The 22,693-nt window shown below is 45.1% G+C and overlaps 1 protein-coding gene across 2 annotated transcripts in view; it reads right to left on the bottom strand.

Annotated features, from left to right (window-relative positions):
• Window positions 1-18,222, bottom strand: part of MLLT3 (MLLT3 super elongation complex subunit) — a 476,339-nt gene extending 458,117 nt beyond the window's left edge. For both annotated transcript variants that reach the window (XM_029606926.1, XM_029606935.1), the window contains exons 1-2: window positions 18,041-18,222; window positions 17,227-17,407 (exon numbers count right to left, since the gene is read on the bottom strand). In XM_029606926.1, the coding sequence (XP_029462786.1) occupies window positions 17,227-17,407; window positions 18,041-18,052 (193 nt within the window). In that variant the 5' untranslated portion in view covers window positions 18,053-18,222. The remainder of the gene's footprint in view (window positions 1-17,226; window positions 17,408-18,040) is intronic.
• Window positions 18,223-22,693: the final 4,471 nt, after the last annotated feature.

The raw sequence follows: 22,693 nt of genomic DNA, 5'->3' as shown, positions 1-22,693 counted from the left end.
TATGTGGAAACAAGCTAATTATACAGTTTCTCCAGGTGGGCCTCACAAAAACAGAAAAGTAGGCGTAGTGTGTAAAACCAGAACTAGGAGAGCTTGTCCACCCCTGGACAGGGAGTGATTTGGTCACCCTGTATAACTGGTGCTAAATGGAAACTTACTGCTAAATCAGATGCTGCAACTATCAGATAACTTAAAAATATGTTGATCATTCACTTGCCTTTAAAATTTGCTACAAAATTTTGACTCATTGGTGCACTAAATTCTTTTCATGTTGCAGCGACTGTTACATGTAAAGTTTTATTATCAAATATTCTCCAAGAATGAACCATGTGGGCTCAAAAGCCATCACCAGAAGTCTCTGTGTAGTACTTATGTTAGTCCAAATAAATGAATCACAACCTTGCAAAGAGAGCCCGATGCTCTGATAGGAGTGAGAATTCAGTTAAAAGTTTGTAACATGCGTCTTAACTTTATAAATTGTTGATTTTTGTACTTGTTACACTTTTTGTGTATAGTTTAAATATTGTTTAAAAAGTAACAGCATAAATAGTTTTCAATAAAAAACTGAATATGTTTTCCATAGTTAAGGTGGTGTGAATCTTTATGCAAATCTTCCATAAGTACCACAGAATCTTGAAAAATCTACCGCAGTAAACAAGGGGCTCTAGTTTTACCCCATTGCATGCAAACCAATGTAGTTTCAATTTCCTTAAGAGAAGCAGGAGTACCTCTTCATACAGGCAATGAGGTAAAGCCAGAACTAGCCAAGGGCATCCCCTCTGGACAAAGAGCTACACATCAGTGGTTCTCAGGAGAAATGTTTGCATGCACTAGTTATAAGAACCGGACTGATATATGCAAATGTATCTTGTGCAGCGTCACTAGCCTGAAAACCAGACTAGCTGGAGGCTTCCTGAAGACTGGGGCTGAGACCCACCGATACATGCTTTAAGCTATTTTTATCAAATTTCCTGTTGCTACCTCCACCTCCCTGCACACACATTTATGACATCTCCTGAATTATGCGCGATAGGATGTCCACCAGACTTCCAAGAAGTCTACAAGTTTTGTTTTCTTTAATTACAATTACTCTGTTGCACAGATGGTGACCAAGCGGGGAGCCCTTAGGCAAGTCTGTCCAATAATCTCTTCAACGTGTTGGCCCCACTGCAACGCTCTGATCTGCTTCTGAGTAGTGACACCCACACGCGCGCGCGCACACACACACACAAGCCTAGAAAGGGCACTCTGAGCAGTTCCTTGAAAGACAGTGCCACTAACGCTGCCCAGCACATCTCCTGCGAGCCAGCTGAAACAGTTTCTGGCAGCGCATTAAAGCCAAGTTGGAAAACACCACCACATTAATCTGAGTTACAGCGGCAGAGGAGTATACGCACATGTCTTTTAATAAGCCAGGCAGCAGGCTGGACAAACAATCATGGGTGGTGATGGAAAAGGCCCAGGTAGCTGGTTGCCTAGAGGAGTAAAAATGTCACCCCCCCCCCCCCCCCCCGCACCTGTCCAGGAAATGACAAAGTTTACAGTTAAGGACCCAAGAGAAGCATCCTGTGTTGCACTGTAGTCTGACCCCCAACTGGCCACGGGAAGGAGGACCCACTGCTGCAGACTAGCATGGCCCCAGCCAGGCTGCGGAAGACCTGCTCGCTAAAAATGTTTCTGGCCCCAGAAGGGCAAACAGGGAGGAGAACTCACTGCTGGCTAAGAGATGACAAGAAGAGAGAAAAAGAAGGATGAGAGAAGGGTCGAGGAGAAAAAAGGAAAAAAAAAAATGCACATTCGCTTTCTCTCCCCTGCCCAAAAAACAAAATCAGAACAAAAAGGCCCATAAAATAAGCACAAAATGAAACCTAAAAAGAAATACATTTATAAAGAAATGACATTAGATTTCTCCGTATTCTTCCATCTCTACATGACAGACGTGTCTCTAATCGTTATGGACTCTGTTCAAGTTCCACAGCAACAGAAATGTCCAGCTTCCAAAGCTCCTGATCTTTAGTGATTTAAGAATTTGTATTCCACAGGCATCCATTGTTCATGGCGGATAACAGAGGCAACGTGCATGATAAAGCATTTAAAATAAAACTAACACATAAAAATGACATTAAAAACATGTGAACACAATAAACTTTAACCACCCTCAAAACGTGAATAATAATCTGGTGGGGAGGCTTCTGTACTGTCTGTCCACGGTGCTGCCACATCTACGCTTGGGAATGAATTTTCAAAGGCTTCATGTGAATACAAGTAGCATATATCCTCTGTGTGTGGAAGCCTCTCTCGACCTCGGTAAGCCTTCCACCATTCCATTGGAATATCCCCTTTTCACGCCTAAGACAAAGGTCAACAAACCACGAAAATACATAAGGCGACGCCTTTTCATCACATCGACTTCATGCTTTTCTTGACTAGCGCTCAGGAGCCAACACTCCCTTCCCTCAGTTCAAAGTAACAGGAGCAGGTCAGAGCCAAAAAGACGATATTGTCTGGCCATACGAGTGAATCATGAATTACATTATCCTTCCCGAGAAAAAGGCTGAAAGGTCCCCTCAACGGCATTTCCATGAGGGCTGGAAATCATGAGCTTCTTTGGACCAGTAAGTGAAGAAAAACAGAGTTGGATGGCACCTTAAGGGAACATTGAAAGGATGTAGCAGGAACCAGAGTGGATTCAAAATGCAGATGTATTCATTTACATTCCCAAATTAAAATATATATATATATATATATATATGAATAATCAGTATTAGCATGCCAACTGCTTAATACTAATTAGCAAATAATAAAAATACATACATGTATTTGGACTAGTGAAGCCCAAGCATCAGTATTGACACACATTCCTCAAACAAAAGGTGCAGGAGGAGAGAGCTCCTTATTGGATAAACGGCAGGGAATGAGGAGAGGAGGCATAGAGAGATTGTGAAGATGCCAGAAAAGGAGGAGAAGGAAGTATGACAGTCCCAGGCCATAGGGACATTTGATAACAGAAAGAAAATATCTCCAGTTAAAAAAAAAACTGAGCTGCACAGAAAATTGTAGGCATGATAAAGGACATTTCGACTGCTTTTTTTTTTTTGTGTGTGAACTTTTGTGCAGTCATACAAAGATACAAGTGGTAGAAGTTAAGGGTTACTTTTGATAGTGGAAATCAGTCATTGGTGGCCTTTTATCTTCAAGATGTTGACGTTTGGCTTCTCTGTTTAAGAAGGGGCGGTGAAGAGAAGCATGTAAAATGGACTGTGTTGTCTGATTTTACTGCCCTATTGAAAAGTTTTGGAGGAGAGAGTTGCAGAAACCTGTACCGAAGCAAGAATCAAACTAGGAATGAGTGGCACCTCAAGAGAACTTCAAAAAGAGGATATATATATATATCCTCAAAAAGGATTCTTATTATAGTTTCAATTTTAAAATGGCTTGTGTAAAATGTCTAACTCAGGGGTTGGACGGTCTGGCACACATTTGTATAATATTGTATTCTATGATACTTGCATTATCGTTACTGTGTGGTAAGACACTTTCAGAGCCCTGTGCAGGAAGGTAGACTGGCAGCTAAAACTGGAAAATCAGACATGCACAGGAGATATTTAAAATGAATCATCCAAGAAATTATAGCTATAAGAAGCATTCAGAGGTGAAGGAATTAGCTAAATGACGTAAGAAGGAAGGTAAGATCCCTGTGCACCTCGTTTAGGGTTGACTGAACTAGAGTTGACTAGGAGCTACTGCTGTTTTAAATTTGACTTTATCCGACACGATCAACGTTTTAGAATAGACTACATTCACTCAACGTTCAACCCCTTTACTCCTTTTTAAAACTTCCTCTCTGGAAACAGGAGAAGCCTAATGATACATCAATCGGGTGATGGCATGGGAAATAAAGTGGAGACGATGGAAGGGAAGAGAAAACCCAAAAAGAAGGGACATGTATTTTGGTCTACAGGCAGATCACGTGGCGTGGTGCAAGGTCCTTCCAGTGTCCAACTGCAGACGTCTTCACCTCCACAGGCCCAGTGTTACGAGTTTTAAAATAAAAGCAAAACACGCAACACTTATCCAGGTAAATCACTTTGCATGCCACCGCATACAGTGCCAGCATTACAAAAATAAAAAGGAGTACGGGGACTTTTTTTTCTCCACCAATCATTCTAGACTCAAAAGTGAATGCTCAAGATGGGCGTCCACTGAGAAAACCAATTCACTACTCTAATAATTGAGGAGGAGAAAAAATAAATCCAGTGTTAACTGGAAAGTTCCATCTCCATAACAATATAAAGTAGGCAGTCATTGCCTTCATACCAGCAAACACAGAGAGAAATAAAAAGAATCAGTCAAGCATTAGCCTTCAGACTCTTGGGAGTTGCAGTATCATCATCAAGTCAACAGCAACCTGCCATATTCTGTTTGGGAGCAGAAGTCGGGCGTGGATCTGAACTGCATATATAAAGTTCCCAATTATCACTTTAGGATCAAAAAAAGAGACCATGAGAAGAATTTGTCCATACATATTCCCATCGATGTATCTGCTTTCCAGTGCTGCATACTGGCTCTGCATTTTTTATGCTGCTACTATTTCTTATATTACATAGACCCAACTGTAATAAAGTTGCCCCGTGACGGCATTGCTGGTATGCAAATTGAGCTCCGCCTCCTCCCTCCCTGTACTCCCCAGCTCCGCCCTTCTCTCTCCCCCTGTATGGAACTTGAGCCCCTCCTGGAAGAGAAACATTGTGAGAGCGGCGCATTTACCCTCTCCCGACCCACAAGAGACAATACTGGTGGCAGTGGACAGTGCAAGCTACTCCTCCTCCTCCCGGCCTCCCTCACTCACCAGCTCCTAATCGGCCAAACAGGAAGAAGGAGAGGGCAGCTGGCATGCAGTGCCTCCGATGCATCCTCCCTCCTCCCCTGCCAGGGCCCGAACAGCGCACTTTGAACCCTGAGGTTCAATGCATGGGGGCCCCCGGCAGAGGAGCGAGGAGGACACGACAAAGGCACTGCAAGGCCACCGGCCTCCTCCTCTTTGGCCGACAGGAGCCATTGAATGAAGGGGCCGGGGGAGGAGGAGGAGAGAGTGAACCAGGGAAGAGGACGAGCCAATTGGGGGGGCGAGGAGTGAGTGAACCAGGGGAAATGGGGAGTGAGTGAACTGGGAACGGGGTGGAGGAGTGAATCGGAGTAAGAGACAGGTTCATCGGGTGGGGAAGAAGTGAACCAGGGTGAATTGTGGGGTATTGAACTAAGGTGAGTTGGGGGGGGGGGAGACATTTACCCTTATTAACTAACTTTCTTTTTTTTTTTTTTTAACCATTTTCTTGCTTTATGAAATACCCCAAGACTCTCGTCCTGTATGTTTATCTTACTAGACTGTAACCCGTATTGAGAAGGGACGGTCTTTTTTTGTGTGTTTGTGCACTGCTGCGTTTATCATGTAGCACTATACAATGTTAAGTAGTAGCAGGAAGGAGGGAACCAGAGTGAGTGAGGTGTTAGGGTAGGGGAAGGTTGAGCGAAACAGGGGAAAGGGGGCGCGAGTGAGAAAACCGGGGATGGGGAAATGTAAATGAGAGGTTTGTAGGGGGAGGGGTAGTGAACCAGGGTGAGGAAAGGGAGTCATGGGGGGGGGGGGGGGAAGATCCAGAGTGAGTAACGGGATTGGGTGAAAGGGAAAAATGAAAGAGGGAGAGTGAGGAGATCAAAAGGGCTTTGAAAGGGGAGGGATGAGGGGATGTGATTCCTACGAACTACCAAACAACAAACATCTCAATTACGCACTTCCTACTCTTCTCAGTATTTCCCCATCTTTGGATGGGCTTTTACTAGTAGCATATTATATACGTATATAGACACACACACACATATATATAGATAGATACAGATATAGATATAATACACACACGAGATTGCTTTCTTCAGTGAACAGGTCAAAAGCAAACGTGCCATATACAAAGCTTCCAGACCAAAGCTATTATTTCTCTGAAGTAATAATGCGAGCAGCCCACAGCCGCAAAGCCACTTATTTGTGTGTGTGCCGGGGTGGGTGGGAGAGTCTGAATAGATCAGTCCATTGCTGCTTTCTTTGGCACGTAACGCTGCAGTAAGTGGGCACAGGAGCAAATAAAAATCAATCGTGTGCCATCACAGAATCTTACGCAATGGCAATGGCTCTCCGGAGAGGATTCAAGAGGGTCACAGATATCTAGAGGAAACTCCCAGGCCAAGCTGGGCTTTACTGGGTCAGATTTCCTGGGACTCTGAACTCAGATAAGTCATCGGGGTTACTGCTGGCCATGTTTACACACAGGCTGCGCCGAGTAACAGCTTTCCCGGGCAATAATCACAGGCAACGAAGTGGAATTCAATTAATGTTACACTCAGGGACAGGAAAGTTCAGCCCCAGCTGCACTGGCTAAAAAAAAAAAAAACGTACAGGCGCTAGATTTACTCAATCTGAAATCAACAGATCGCCACATAGCTACTGATGCCCTTTCTGGGCAATGAGGTGGCACCAGCAAGGGTCAGCGGAGGAAACAGGAAGGGGCTCCTCCCCCCCTCCTTGGTGGTTCCTACCCGCTAGGAAGCCCACGTCTGGCGCTCTCAGCTGTCTTCAGAAAATTCGAGTGCCATGCTACGTTCTCCTTCTCTGGCCTATCTCAGGTCTGCTTGTACTCCTCTTCCTCTCCCCCGCCCGTGCCATCTCAGCTTTGCATCCCTGCAGCAGTGCCCCTCTGCCTCCCCCCCCCGCTTCCTCTGCTCTTAGTGGGCACCTCTCCTTGTTTGATCTCGTCCGGCTTCCTCCCCTCTGGCACTAAACTCAACTCAAGCCGCAGCAGAAGGGGGAGGGGGTTGGGGCTTTATGGGGAGTTGCATCTTTCTAGCACGGCTCTCTCGCTTCTCCCCTGGGCCCTACGGGTTATTAGTGATGTAAACCTCCCGGGCTGGATTCTCCTTGCTGCTGGTGCTGCTGTTGTCACGCTTGTGGTCAGTGGTTAAGTCTCTGGGGGGTTTCCAATAGTTTGAGGCTCCTGCCACTTCCCCACCGTGGCTCCATAACCAGGTCAGCTCCTCAGGCTTTCCGGGCCTCATCGTAGGCCCCCAATCCTCAAAACAGGTATTTATTTATTTAATCTCCTTTATTCTGCTGATAACCAGGAGTAGAAAAGGTTTACAAAAAACTTGGGTGGCAGCCAAACATTTTAGGAGCCAGAGAAATACAAAAAATGTTTTTCTCACAGAGTTACAAGTTTTGTTTTTTTTTCTAATTTTACTTCTATTTCCTTTACATTTTTTTTTCCTTATTTTGTTTTTCGCTCATTTACATTTCTTCTGCTCTCCCCTCTCTGCAGCTTCTTCCTCCCATCCCACCCCAGGCCTGTCCCCTCTTGTGTGTGACCTACGGAGCAGGGAACCTGCCCCCTGGCAACGAAGACGCAGAGGTTCCTTTCAGTGACCGTGATGGCGGATGCCAAAATGTAACCGCCCCAAATTTTTCTCACCTCAACCCTGTTACAAATCTAAGAATCAATAAACGAATAAGGCCGGCAGAGGAGGCCGGAGCTAAAGCAAGTGAAGGAAGGGCTTTCCTGTTAAGCCCCGATTCCCTGGCACAGTGCCAGCGAGTCTCTCACCAGCGTAAAATTTCTTGCAACCAGCATGGATAGCAACTGGAATTTTCATATCCTGCAATTAAAAAATTTAAAAAAAAAGCAGCTCATTTCTGCTCATATCAGAAGTGAACTTCAGCACCATCTGACAGCAGCGTGCCAAAGGCGAATATTACTCCATGGACTGCCACCTTACAAGAATGATTTCACTACAAGCTCAAGAGCAGGATCAAGGCAATCTGTTTGGGTTTTTTATTTTTAGCCTGGTTCTCCTTCATCCACATGCCAGCTCAGCTGAAACCTGCCCCAGACGCTACGCCTCGGCCCTTTATGAGAGAGGACCCCTGATGCATTCGTACCGGCATTCAACATTTTCCTGATCCTGTGGATTGATTGCATCATGTATTGTATTCCATTTCTCATTCTTTTTATTGTATCCCCCCCCCCCCCTTGGAAGCCTATGGGGCAATGCAGGTAATCAAAAACGAATGAAAACGTTAAAGAAATGGGGGCCTTCGTTCATGGCTCCTCGCTCCCCCCCCCCCCCCCCCCCCCCCCCCCCCCCACACTCTAAAAAGGCAGTCGCTGCAGAGATCTGACTTTTCAGAGGGCTCCCAGTCTGAGGCCGCCTTCAGCAAATGCCCCCCTCCCCCCTTAAGGCTATGAGCGTCACCTTTACAGCATCCACAGCCCTCCCTGGACCTAGAGTAAGCAGACACTGCATCCAGGAATTTGGCTCAAGTTTCACATTTCTATTTGGCAACACAGGAAGCGGGTTTTAGGGCAGTTTTCAAAGCCGATGATATTCAGGTGGTGGCATTTAATCCCCAGGTGAATCTTAAAGAGCTGGAAGAATGTTTATATTTGTCTTGATATTGGTTGGCTGTTCATAAAAACTTATAGCCAATCCAAAAAAGTCAGAGGCGCTATAAGTAAGTAGGAAAAGGGAGCCTCTGCCTATTCCTCCTGTTATGTCTGATCCTCTGTTCCGCTTAAGGATGTGATTTCTATTTTGAGAATAAAGATCAACTCTAGTTTGACTATTACCCAACAAGTGGCATCATTGGTTCATATTTGTTTTTATGGCTTGCGTTTTATTAGGCACGTGAAACCTTTTTTGATTAGATATGACCTTATTACATTGTGTCATGCACTAGTGCTTAGTCGAATTGATTTTTTGTAAGGCTTTTGATCGGGGTCTCTCTGTTTCTTCCTTGAGGAGATTACAACTGTCACAAAATACTGCAGCAAAGGCTTTTTATGTTTTAAGGAAGTAAGATCATATGGGATCAGTTGACGGAGCTGCATTGCCTTCCGGTTTTATGTAGAATGAGGCTTAAGAGCATAAAATTTGCCATACTGGGTCAGACCAAAGGTCCATCAAGCCCAGTATCCTGCTTCCAACAGTGGCCAATCCAGGTCACAAGTACCTGGCAGGATCCCAAGGGTAAACAGATTCCAAGCTGCTTATCCCAAAAATAAGCACAGTGGATTTCCCCAAGTCTATCTTAATAATAGGTTGTGGACTTTTCTTCCAGGAACTTGTCCAAATCTTTTTTAAACGCAGCCTCACTAACAGCCTTTACCACATCCTCTGGCAACACATTCCAGAGTCCAATTATGCACTGAGTACACAAATATTTACTACTATTTATCTTAAATGTAATACCTAATAATTTTGTGTATCCCCCTAGTCTTTGTACTTTTTGAAAGAGTAAAACAACCAATTTTCATTTATGTGTTTCACTCCACTCATTATTTTATAGACCTCTATCATATCTTCCCTCAGCCATTTCTTCTCCAAGCTGAAGAGCCCTAACCTCTTTAGCCTTTTCTCATAGAGGAATCGTTCCATCTCCTCTATCATTTTGATTGCCCTGCTCCGTATCTTTTCTAGTTCTGCTATATCTTTATTGAGATATTGCTTCTTGCTTTTAAAGCACTACATACAGATCAGCCTCAGGATTTGGCAGATTTGTTGATCTGTTATGCTCCTGAGTGATATTACCCTCTTCACAACAACAAGCACCTTTGTGAGTTTCTTCTCCTATAGAGATTAGGCTGTTTTACTTGTAGTTATCAGGCCTCAATCTTATGAATGCATTACCCTTGGTTTTGTGCTCTGAGCTTAATTCGGCAAAATTTAAAAAGGGCTTAAAGACATGGTTATTTAACCATGCCTTCTCTAATTGAATTAGGTGGTTTGGCTGGAATTTTAGTGTATTTATTGAGGTTTTGTTTTTATTACAAGAATATTAGATTTGCCATTCTGGGTCAGATCGAGGGTCCATCAAGCTCAGTACCCTGTTTCCAACAGTGGCCAATCCAGGTCTCAAGTACCTGGCAGGATCCCATGCTGTTAACATGTTAACACCCAGGGATAAGTAGTGGCTTTTCCCAAGTCTACCTGGTCCAAACCTTTCATAAGCCCAGCTAAACTAGTTTCCTTTACCGCATCTTCCAGCAATGAATTCCAAAGCTTAATTGAATGAAAAAGAATTTTCTCCGATTTGTTTTAAATGTGCTACTTACAACTTCATGGCATGCATGATTTTAAAGAGAACATAACCGATTCACATTTAACCCAATCTATTCCACTCATGATTGTATTGACCTCTATCATATGCCCCCTCAGCTGTCTCTTTTCCCAACTAAACAGCCCTAACCTCTTTACCCTTTCCTCATAGGCGAACCGTTCCATCCCCTTCAGTTCAGCTATATCTTTTTTGAGATGTGGCAACCAGAACTGCACACAGTACTCTAGATGTGGCCTCATCATGGAGCAATACAGAGATGCTATGACATTCTCCATTTTATTCTCCATTCCTTTCCTAATAATTTCTAACATTCTGTTTGCCTTTTTGATCACCGCAACACACTAAGTTGTGGATTTCAAGGTATTGTTTACGATGACACCCAAATCCTTTTCTTGGGTTATTACTCCTAATATGGAACATAACATCATATAACTACATCACTTTGCACTTATTCACATTAAATTTCATTTGTTTAGTTTAGCCTATTAAAATGTATTAATTGCTTTAGCGAAGGCACTAAGGGGGTCATTTACCAGATGGATCGCACGCGAAAAGTCCCTTATCGCGTGCGATACCAAGATGGGGGTGGAGGTGCGATCGCTGCCGGCTAGTGCAGGACCACCCCCCGTTGAGGCCCTAAGTGATGTACAACATAGACATTCATAATAATCAAAAGAGAAAAACCCAGGTAAACAAGAATACAATAACAAAAATAACAAAAATCTGCAACTGCATTATGATCATTGAAAAAAATAAGGAAAGTATCTCTGTTACTTCTCAAAGTATTACTCAAAGGTCTGTTTAAGAAATAGAGTTTTTAACAAAGTTTTAAAAGTCTTAGTGCATTCAATTTGCAATAAGGACACAGGAAGAGTGTTCCAGAGCTAGGTGGCTTCAGCCGAGAATACACAATCCCTTGCCTCAGCTAAATTTGTCTGTTTTACAGATAGTACATCCAGGAGTCCATGCTAGGAAGATCTTAAAGTTCTAGGAGTTTGAGAAAATTCTGAGAAGTGCATTTATCCAAGCTTGTATTAAGCCAGGGGTGCTCAAAACGGTCCTACAGGCCTCCCCAGCCAGTCGGGTTATCAGGATATCCCTAATAAATATGCATGAGAAATATTTTCATACACAGGAGATAGTGCATGCAAATAAATCTCATGTATATTCATTAGAGATATCTTGAAAACCCATGGCATGCCAAGTAAACAGGCTAATTGATATTCTGAACAACTTAGCAATACCATGCCTTTCTTTGTGCAATGGGTCAAATTATCATACTGGAACTACACCGAGGGCCAGAGGCAACCATGGGTCAAAAGGCAACATTTCCAGCAAAGCCCAAAACCTGGGGCACTCTGGCCCTAGACGGTTGGGCTATGACATCTTAGTCAGCCCAAAGTCATAAAAAGAAGAGAACCCAACCAATGTGCTCAGTCGCCAGAAAACAAAAGCCACCACCCACATCCTTCTACCCCCCCCAGCAAGTTTAAAAAAAGAAGCCATTGGGAAGTTAAAAAGAAACAAACTCTCACGAACCTCCTGCACCCTTAACCCATAGAGTTCTGAAATGACTGGGAGATTTCAGACGCACCCAAGCTCTGCTCATTTCTGTAAATTTTACAAGGCCTCAGAAACAGAAAGGAATCGCAGAAGAGCCTAGCTTTCTAAAACTGCTCCCATGAAGACAGAATGCTCTCTTGCGATCTGAGTCAACGTCTAATTACAAGGTGGCATGTTCTTACGCTCGGGCTGCCTTGAAGTTGACGTTTTTCTAGCTATTCTCCCCCCACAGAAACATGCATGTTTCACAAGCACGCACATCCCCACACAGAAACACGCGCGCATGTATTCCAAAAACAAATAAAGTTAGCTTAAGAGGGGAAAAAAAAAAAAAAAAAACCACAGCAAACAATACAATAACTTCCACACTCAGCCAAAGCCCGCATGTGCGCCTTTTTCTTGCAAGGTCACAAAATCTTACCGTTGAACAGGCACCACACCTAGCAATAATCCCCAGGACTGGGACTGCAGTCATTTTCCCTTAGGCTGGAAAGAAAACCATTAGGAACGGGGGAAGAGAATAGAAGGCAGCGTGCCACGGAAACACAGGCTGGCACAGAAGCGAGCTGTGCCTCTAAGGAATGGAAGGAAAATAAATATGCACCTAGCGCTCTAATTATCACACGGTTTCCCCCCACAGACAGAACGGAAGAAAGCCCCAAACAACAGCAATGCCTACTGGAAACATCCACAATTTGCTGGGTGCCAGAGAGCAGCCCTTATTTTGAGACGAGGAGGAACCACCGAAGCACACTTGGCTAACATATCATTTAGTATTAATGTTATTCAACATGAGCTACTTATGCTGTCAAATTAGTCCTGCCACACTGGGCAATAAAATGCAGGGAAGATGCCACAAAAGCAACCTTACCATCACCGTCCATCAAAATCCATTTCTGCTCTAAGCCAAAACAGTGCCTGCTGTTCTTTGTACTACCTTATTCAGGGACCCAATCGCACAAACTCGGAAGGAACTCACCAAGGGCTGCAATCAAAAGTGGAACGATCCCCAGGATGCCTGAAATTTGGTACCTTCCACTCGCAGCAGCAGCAGCAACCCACAGATGCCCTCTGCTACTGCGATGCACTAAAGAACAGCCAAGAGGCTGCATGGGCAGCAGAGAAATAAGGAGGAAGACAGAGGTGGGAAGGAAGAGGCCGCAGGGATGGGACAGAAATAAAAGCGAACACACAAACAGAATAACCTCAAAGACCTAAAAGAAATCCCCAGAAGCAGACAAAATAAACAGCAAAAAGAAATGCCCAGATAAACAGCTGGAACATACATTGCCACCAGTGTTGCACAGAGCCACATCTCCCTTCCTCGGCCCAAACAAACATCAGCCAACTCGCTCCTCCCTGCCCCCCCCCCTCCTCCCCTCCCAAACGTGCTGCAGGGTGGCAGAGACTGGGAGCACCAGGACTCCTGCTGCTCCTGCCAAGTCCTAGGAGGGCACACGTATGCACACACACACATCCTAAACTGCTGACATGCCCCTTAAAAGGATAAAGCATTAAAAGGAAAAACATGATTTTTCCCTGGCTTCCAGAAATTTTGGCTGGCATCTAAACTTTGCAGACACTTTTCCAACCCTTTAAAGAATGTGTACCCTCTTTCCTCCACCTGTGGCCAACAATGGACTTTTTCTGCATGTCGGAAGGATCCCCGAGAGGATCTCATGGCTGTCCAGAGTGTGAACTACCTGAGCGCCAGTACCAACCAAGAAAACCCTTCCAAAATCAAATGCCTTTTTTGTTTTTCCCTTTGGTCCGTCTGAATCAGTGATAAAAGGTGAACATGGTAGGACACACTCACACACACACACACACACACACACTGCTATGCAAGGGCCGATGCCGACCCAGGACACCTCTCTTCAACATTAACAAAAAAAAAGAAAAAAAGGAACTGTTGAAACTTAACTGTGCTCCCTGAAAATAAAAATACGGAGGCTGTTGCTACAGTGGTGCCTCGCAGAGGTGCAGCACAAACCGGGGATTCTGTGCCACAGCAATCCCCCAGCCGGTTTCCTTGGCAAAACTGCACAGGGTTGCACAATTTGCTACCACCACCACCACCTCATGGAATCCAAGCAAGGATTTATCTAGAGAGAGAGAGAGCTCTAGAGGATGTGCATTTCTATCCTCCAAGGGTTGCCCAGGAGATGGAGACCTCATTCTCACTGATCACAAGTGATTAGAATTCACAAGGGGAAGCCGCTGGACAAATACTGAAAAAAAAAAAAAAAAAACAACCCTTCCCCTGACACGAGACTAAATCTAGCACTCAACAAGTGACTGGTGTGCGTTTCTGCCACATGGATTTTGTTTAGTGACATATCTGGTTATTTTTAAGTTGAGACAATAAAAGGAAGAACAACCTATGGTGAATCCCAGCAATTTTACTAATTGCTCTGGGGCCTATTTGCTAAGCAGTTTTTTTTTCCATACACACAAAATAGGAAAAACAGCCTTCATAAATTAGGCTCTAAATTACACATTTATTGTTACCTGTCTTTGACTGCCTCACCTTATATCTACCTCTGATGACATGCTGCATCAGCCATGCCAAGATTTAAACCGCAGAATTACAGCACAGCTGGGGTTTTAGTTCAGGCAAGCTGAGCTGCTCTACCTACTGCCCTATCCCAAGGAAACCTGCACCGAAGTAATCATTAACGGCACTTGGAGGAGGCACTGTGTAGCTTTCTTTAATTTTATTTTTAGGCCTGGAAAAGAAATGCAGTGATGCAACACTTTACCTCTGGCCCGCCAGGTGCGAGACTGGTAGCACAAAGGTCCTGCTTTCAACCCCGCCTTCCCCCAACCACATGGCAAAGCCACTTCGATGGTTACCCCAAACCAGAGTAGCCACTTCTGCCTGTAAAATCCTTCAGACAAATGCACTAGAAAAGCACAAATAAGTATTTTATTATTAGCATATCTATGTCTTTATGCACACACACGTTTCTGCACAAGCTCTGCTCTTCAATCATCTTTTTCAGAAAATGTATCTTTTTTTTTTCTTTGAATGGCTCAGCTTTTTGCTATGACCTTTGCAGCCAAGGCAAAATGCAATTTTCATTTAGGACTGGAGTGGAATTAATATCTTTGAGCTGAGTATGGATCAAAATGAACAGCTGAATAATTTTGAGCACAGCTGTTCTTTATTGTTCATAGACTTGGACAAAATCATACAGACAATCAGAACAATTTTAAGACATATAATGTTTCATTTTTTAGATATATTTTAATTCTTTTAAACTCCTTACTACCCACCTAATAGTGAAAAATAAGTTCTAATACATAGGGCTGACCTTAGGAGGGTGCAGGGCCCATAGTGAAATCAATTGCAGCAGGGCCCTGGAACACTGAAATTATAGGGTAGGGCATGGGGTAACTACAGTGGTGTACAGTGATCACCCTTATTCACCCCCACCTCCAAGGATAGCCCTGGTAATACATAAGGAAAGCACTTATAAAACTAAAAAAAAAGCAAAATGAAGTCAATCAAAAAAAAAAAAAAACCCCAGCAAAACCAAAATAAATCTTAAAAAAAGAAAAATAATTGAATCCCAAGAAATCATATAACAAGTTGCCAAAGTATATTCATAAAGAAAATACAGAGTGCCACATCTACTGCTTCAGAAAGGAATAGTGATTGCCAGAAGCAATAGTTCCCTCAATTTTTGGCATTGGGCAACAAGATCACCAATATTTTCCACTACTGATTTTGTGGGTGGCTCACCTTTGCTGTGCATACAGCCAGTTCTTGGCAGTGCTTAAGTAAAACCTTGACTGCAAATTCTACACCAGCCCGCCCATAAGCTCACTGTGTAAATATTCCACTAGAACAATGGAGCAACAACCCATTTGCGTGATGCTGTTCATCTAAAGCAAGAATCAACAATAAGTCAAGCAAACTGAATAGGACTGAAATGAAAGCTTGGCCTTCCATTAAACTTCACATCCATTTTTCACAGCTCTTTACACCATTTCTAAATTGTCAGTAATTCACATGAAGCGCTAAGCGGAATGGATGTATAATGATGTTGTTCTAAGAAGCTGCAAGAGCTCCAGATGCCAATAAAGATTAGAGATCAAATGGGAGACTGTACATGGCACAATGGGGAGGAAGTAAGACAGACTTATTCAACCAAACAAACCAATCTATATTGTGCAGGCTGCTACCTCCATCAGCCCAACTCCCAATACCAAAACACCACCACAGTAATTTAAAATGAAAACCAAAAATGAAACATGAGCTGTTTGTGTCAAATGTCCTACAACTGGCAGATTGAATCTACTTCTTAACTTCCTAAGGCAAATAAGGGAAGAGTATTAAATGGGGAGGGGGAGCCTTTATGTAGATCACTATTAATGAATGGAAATGAAGGATGAATGAGGATGTATACTGTGAACAGAAGACAAGTAGGAGTATCCATTACTTTTATTAATGTTAACTGTCCTTTAACTTTACCACGTGCATTAAGATACATTAATCCACAACACACACAAGTGGCTTGAAATCTGTGATCGATATAAAATGTAAGTAACATGATCTCAGCATAGTTTACACATAGCTCATCTGTGGACAGGAAAGATTAACAAGACTGGAAATAAATAGACATTTACCCAAAATAAGTATGGCAAACAACTTTTTTTTTTAAAGCCCAGGGCAGCCCCAGTACAGACTGACACTGGAAATTATTCTTGCAGCAGAAAGGGCACTGGAAAGACCGATTTTAGCCAGTAGGGGGCGGGCTGCTGCATGCGGCCCCGCCCCTTCTAATGTTCAGATACTGTTCCAATATCTATAAATAGAGATACTGAACTGGAAAACAAAAACAAAAACCAGACCCTTCCGGGGTGCCTAGAACTGCCTTAAGTCACCTAATGTGCCCGGTATGAAAACAAAGAAATAAAAGTAATCCTATTTAGTGACAGCAGGGCTTGCCATGATTCCTTGCACATCCAAAAAAAAAAAAAAAAAAAAGAGGAATAAAAAGAAAAAAAAAACGGGGAGGGAGAGGGTTGGGGAGCCGCCACTCTGCCAAGGAAGGCTTTGGGGTTGCTCTCGCTTGCCAGGCCAGCCAAGGCTAAGTGGCATCCTTGAGCAGTCACCCAGAATCAACTCTTTAAGGTGGAAATGGGGGTAAAGAGAACAGATCCAGGCTTTAGTTTAGGCAAGGACCGAAGGCTACATTGGAGCATGAAGGGGTCTTAACACCCCCCCCCCCCACCCCCCACCAAAGAGTCACCCTGTCAGTACAGTGCTCGTCAAACCAGAGGCGCCTCACATCGGGCAGCCAGCGGTCAGCAGCGTCCCGCTAGTTTCACCCGATGCCCCGAACCCGCACATCACAGGGCAAAGGCGAGCAAGACCGGACCGGCAAAGGCCAGGAATGACCTGCAGCAGGTGCAAGCCAGGGATTCCCAAAGAGAGCGCGCAACGTGTAAGCAGCCAGAAGACCAGATCGCGACAGCTCCCACTCCCCCCTTACCTCTTTTTGGCCTGGGGAAGCTCTCGTGGAGGTGAAAAACGACTTTTTCCACAAAGTGCTGAATGTTGCTGTGCTCAGGGCCCCGGACGAACACCATCCAGTCGTGGGTAAAGCCCTCCACGGTGGGTTTCTTCCTGACCTGGGCTCGGTGCCCCAGCTCGAGCTTCACCTGAACGGCGCACTGCAAGGAGACAGAGCCGGGGAGGAGGGGGGGGGGGTGCATTAGTCGGGGGGCGATCCTCAGCCACACGCACACGGAATCAGGCTGCACTCAGACAGGCTCAGCTCTCCCGCCCCCGCTACTAAACCCTGCAGCGAAAAGCCAAGCCCGCCCGCCCGCGACGCCTCTGTAACGGAATGAGCCCAGAAAGGCAAAAAGCCCAACTACTCAGGGCGCAGGGAAAACTTCGTCCAAAAGTGGACTCCTAGACACAGAGAGAGAGAGAGAGAGAGATCGAGTTTAGGTCTCTCCCCAGCTGAAGCTCCAGGGAGTCCGATCCCAGCCCCCCCGGCCGGCTGAGCGCTGCCTCCATGCAATGCAGCAGCTCCGGGCACCCTCCACCGGGCCGGTGATGGGGGCTGTCACCCGCAGGGTTTGCAGGAGATGGGGCGGAGGGAACGCACCATGCCGGCCGGCGGGGGGGGCAGAGGGAATATGGCCGGTGCGCGGCGCCTGGAGCAGCGCCGGGGATCCTGGGGCTGTGCCTGCGTGAGCCTCTCCTGCCCTCAACCCTCCATCTCCGTGCAAAGGAGAGAAAAAGCGAACGCCGTGCACGATCCCCCGCCCCCCACCCGCAGAAATCGCGGCACTCACCGAGCTGGCCATGCCTGGGGGCCGCAGGTCTGCCGAGGTGTGCGGCGCTGCCTCTCGCCCTGCTGCCCCCCCACCGCCCTGTCCCTTTCAGCGGGGCCGGATCATGAAGAGGAGCGGCTGAGGCTGTCGCTGACTGTGTGCTGAGGAGAGGCGGAGGGCCGGCGGGCATTTCCCCCCACCCACCCCCTACCCCGCTCTCCTCCTCCTCCTCCCTCCTGAGCCCCGAGCCGCTCCGGTGACTGAAGAGCGCGGAGCATGCGCAGTGCGGCCGCAGCCCTGACACTGAGGCACAAGGAAGAGCCCGGTGTGGGGAGGAGGAGGAGGAGGAGGAGGAGGACCTGTGCAACCCGCTCAGTCAATCCACACCCCCACAACCCCCCTCCAGACCCGCTGACTGACAGGCGGGCTGCTTGTGACACGAGGGGGAAGGGGGGGGGGGGAGAGAACAAAAATGCACTGCTGGAATGCACCAGCCATGCAAGGAGGGGGATTAGAAAGAGAGAGGAGGAGGGGGGGGGGCACAGTGCGAAAGGAGAGATCGGGAGGAAAGGTGGAAGATCGGGCTCGGCTGGAGGTGTCTGCGGGAAGTTTCGGTCCCTCTCCTGCCCTCTCGTTTAACGGGGGGGGGGGGGGGGTGTACCGTGGGCAGCCCTCGCGTGCACAGCTCGGGGGTGGTGAGGGATGCAAGGAATGAATGGAAAGGACGTGGACAAAGGAAATTTATATTTGTATTATTATTATTATTATATTTCAGCTAAAGCAGAGGGAAGCAGAGGATGCGGTGCGGGGCACTGCTGGGGCAGGACCACGGGGACGCATGGCCCTTTTCCCCGGGCCAACGCTTTCTGGGGATCATGCGTGGCAGCTGACTTCAGACTTTAGCAGACAGATACTAAGGCTGGCAGAGGGCAGGCGAATAAAGAGCTCGTGGAGCTGCTCGCGACTCTTAGCCCGCCTGATGATGATAATTTCTGGCTTCCCGGGTAGGCGGGAGATATTTCGTGCAAGATCTGACCGAGCCGGTGGTGCAAAAACAGCACCAACACGGACTCGCGGCGGCAGCGAGAAGCGGAGGATTGGATCTTCTGTTTCTTCAATGAATAAAGGGAATTCTTCGGGCGGGCGGGCGGGCGGGAAGTGAAATTGGAAGATCCTTGTATGAACGTGTGCACAGACGGCAGTGCCCCTGCTAGAGTCGGGCAGTCTCTCTGGGCTCTGCCGGTGCTCCTTCACTGTGCCCAGGGAGGGGGTAAGCGTGTGTTCAGTACCCCCCCCCCCTCCCCCAGTGCTTCCGCGGAGCAGGGGCAGGATAGGTTTGCCGAGTCGGGGGCTCTGGTGTTTGATTCCTTCTTACCCTCTCGGGCAGGATGGGCTTCTCAGGGTAGTGCATTGTACTTTCTCTTCCTAGCCCGGTGGACCCGCACAGCCCGAGGCAAACTGCGCGAACTCATGCCTGCCCTGATGAGTCACGAACGCCAAAGGGAACGAGGACTAGCTTGATCCATCGTTCCCTATGCTTTCTAAAAGGAAAGGCGAGAACAGAGAGAGAGAGAAAGAGCAGTGGACGAAGCTTGCATGCCACCAGAGGAAAGCGGCTGGGCAATGCCTTCTTGCCACGCTGGCTAAAACTCTGGGACGATGGCCAGAACGCTGCGATGAAAGCTCCAGTGAAGCTGCTTGGCTGCAGAATTATAACCTGAGGAAAGGAGTATTAGCTCTCCAGAGCTAGTCAAGAAATTTATTTTTATTTATTTATTTAACTTCTTTTACTATACCGATACTCAAGACCAGGTCCTATCGTACCAGTTTACAATGGAACAGGGGGAAACCAATTAACATCTAGGTAGAAATGACAAATTACATTAAAACAGGGAGCGTAAAAACATGGAAGACGGAAGATAGGGCAGAATTAAACTATAACAGTAATGAGTGATAAATATAATCAACAAAAACAATAAATTAGAAATGTATTGTTAGTCCAATAGTATTTGATTTCTGTGCATAAAGGCTCCAAGGAGCAGAAGGAAATTCGCAAGGAACCTGCTGTGCCGGGCTTGGAAAGATAGGCTAAGAGCAGGCATGGACCTCTGGTGAATGAATGCTCCAGCAGTGGATCATCTATTTTTAGGGGGGGGCAGGGGGCAAGTAGCCAAACAAACCTCTCTAGTTGGAGTTGCTGAATGGGGCAAAAAGGTTGCTCAGACTATGGCCCACGCCCATTCTGCTGCTTGCGAATGAAAGACACAGATAGTTCTCTCATTCTTTAATGTCTTTATCAAATCACACGTCTATGTGTGTAACATTACCAATATCAGATAAATCGGAGAAGTCAGGGAATTGAGAATTAAACTCACCTTACTGTACTATCCCACAACAAATAAAGTGATTGGCATTGCACAATACAAATACTTCTCTGACATCATCTCAAAATTATGTGAAATAGTTTGGAATTGTTTCCAACTGTCGTGCTATTCTTTTTTTCCTTAAATAATTAGAGGTTTTGTATGAGCGGCAGCATTCTTCAGGTCTCTGGTTACCCAACACATACAGACTTACCTGGGGGGATGAAGGCAGGAGGCAAGTGCTGGTCTGCTGGATATCTTTTTTGATGTCTATTCCCAACATATGCAGTTTTGTAACTTGTAACTTTACATTTATTTATATATCTATTTATATATCTTGTAAACTGTGTTGCTTCATTGATGCGCCTAATTAGTGCAGGACAAAAAATATTATTAAATAAGGCACAATATTAAATGTCATATTGAAGGTACAGCATTTTGCAGTCTAGAAGTTAATATTGAGTCGTGCAAAACAGAAACTAATAATTACATTTTCCAATATCTCTGTATCGACAGAGCCTATTTTAATGTTTACAAATGTAAATTGTATAGCAAGCTTCCTAATTTTTCTACACCGCTGTTATGGGTTTGGCTAGGGAGGCATAATTCATTTTGGTAGCACATCTGTAAAACAATGAAAGCCGAATGAGTGACAATTTGTTTCCAACCCAGTTTCAGTGACTATTAGGTACAACGGTGCAGAAGAGTGCAGGTGTATCATGAAGTATAGAGCACTGGATAAAGCGTCTGTAGCCAATACTGGCTTGAAGCTCCACACAGAACTAATGGAGACTTCTTTCTGGAATATGCCTGTACATCCACTCGCAAATATGGATTAAAAAAACAAACCCTGGTAGGACATGTCCTGAAAACCTTTCTGTGGGTAGCACTCCAAACACAAAAATTGTAGAGAAGGAGAAACCATGGACAAACACACGGCAATCTCTATAAGCCTTCTCCTTTTTGCAAAGTAGGATACAAATGCTTTTAGGGTCACACCCCCACAGCGTGGAGTGCAGGTATCGCATACATGTACAGTGCAGGTGGGGTCACTCAGTGTTACAAGATCCTCTTGGGAAATAGTTCTGCCAGCAGAGGGCACTGTAAGTCCTGTGCTACATCTTACTTTCCAAGAAACTACTGTAAATCTTAATGTCTCTCAACCATTAAAAAAAAAAAAAAAAGAAGAGTGCAAAGTAATTCCCACATGCAATTTTATGATAGCTGTTCAGCAAACAAACATTTGTTAATGTTTTCTTTAGCAGACAATATCCAATTCATGATTAAATCAAAGCAACTAATATTGTTTTATCCAGGGATTGGTACAACCTGCTCTCTCCCTCTCCCTCTTTCTTGTTTTGTGAGAAGGGCAAAATGTTAAATTAAATTAGGAAGCTAAGTGGTGCCAAGCCATACTCATTTGTATGGTAATCAGCAGATTGCTCTGAGGGCTATAACTGAATTACTAAAGTCACATAAAATAAAACAGAGAACAGGGTGTTGATTCCTCTTACTGGTGTTTGTCACTAAATCTTTTTTTTCTTTTTTTTTTTTTATGAAGAGGCTCCAACAAGGGTCCAGATAACAACACAGGTCATCTGCTCAAAGGGCCCAATTCATAATGGGGCCAATGCAATACAGTGCACTCAGCCGAGGCGCTGTTTAACTCATGGTTGGATGTGCGTCCACAACCCCTTATACTATAAGGGGATTAGCGTATCAAAACATGTGTCCAAACCCCCCCCCCCACACACACACACACACACACACACACACACACAAGAAACTAATAGCGTTCAACACATGCAAATGCATGTTGATGAGGCTATTAGCTAGTACCCCCATCTAAAAACAAATGTGCACCTGACTCACACATTTTTTTTTTGTAACTTTTTATTTGACCATTTTCAGACATATAAAAAAACAAACAAACCCAATACAGGTCACAACACCGATAATAAACAGTAGAGTAAGAATAAAAAAGCAATGTCTTACAGCCAGACTTAAGGGTCAAGAGAAATAAAATAAATAAATACAAAAATATAAAAAACAGACAACCTATAATGGGTTATAGGCCATTGCCCCTAGGGAAAGGCAATACCAAGAAGAATTGTGTATATAACAGTGAACATAAATATCCTTTTACAAATGATCAAGATTATAATATGTAAGGAACAGCCCCCAAATCTGACGGCACTTAAATCCTTTATTGAGCAAATCATAGCTTAGTTTTTCTGTATCCATAATGCTCCTTCCCTGGGCCTTCCAATAGTCAATATTGGGGTTAGATTTCCATTTGGTTGCAATGGTG

The sequence above is a fragment of the Rhinatrema bivittatum genome, chromosome 1 (genome assembly GCF_901001135.1).
Source record: "Rhinatrema bivittatum chromosome 1, aRhiBiv1.1, whole genome shotgun sequence".
NCBI lineage: Eukaryota > Metazoa > Chordata > Amphibia > Gymnophiona > Rhinatrematidae > Rhinatrema > Rhinatrema bivittatum.
The sequence above is the reverse complement of the archived record's forward strand: the minus strand, read 5'-3'. Positions and strand labels throughout refer to the sequence as shown.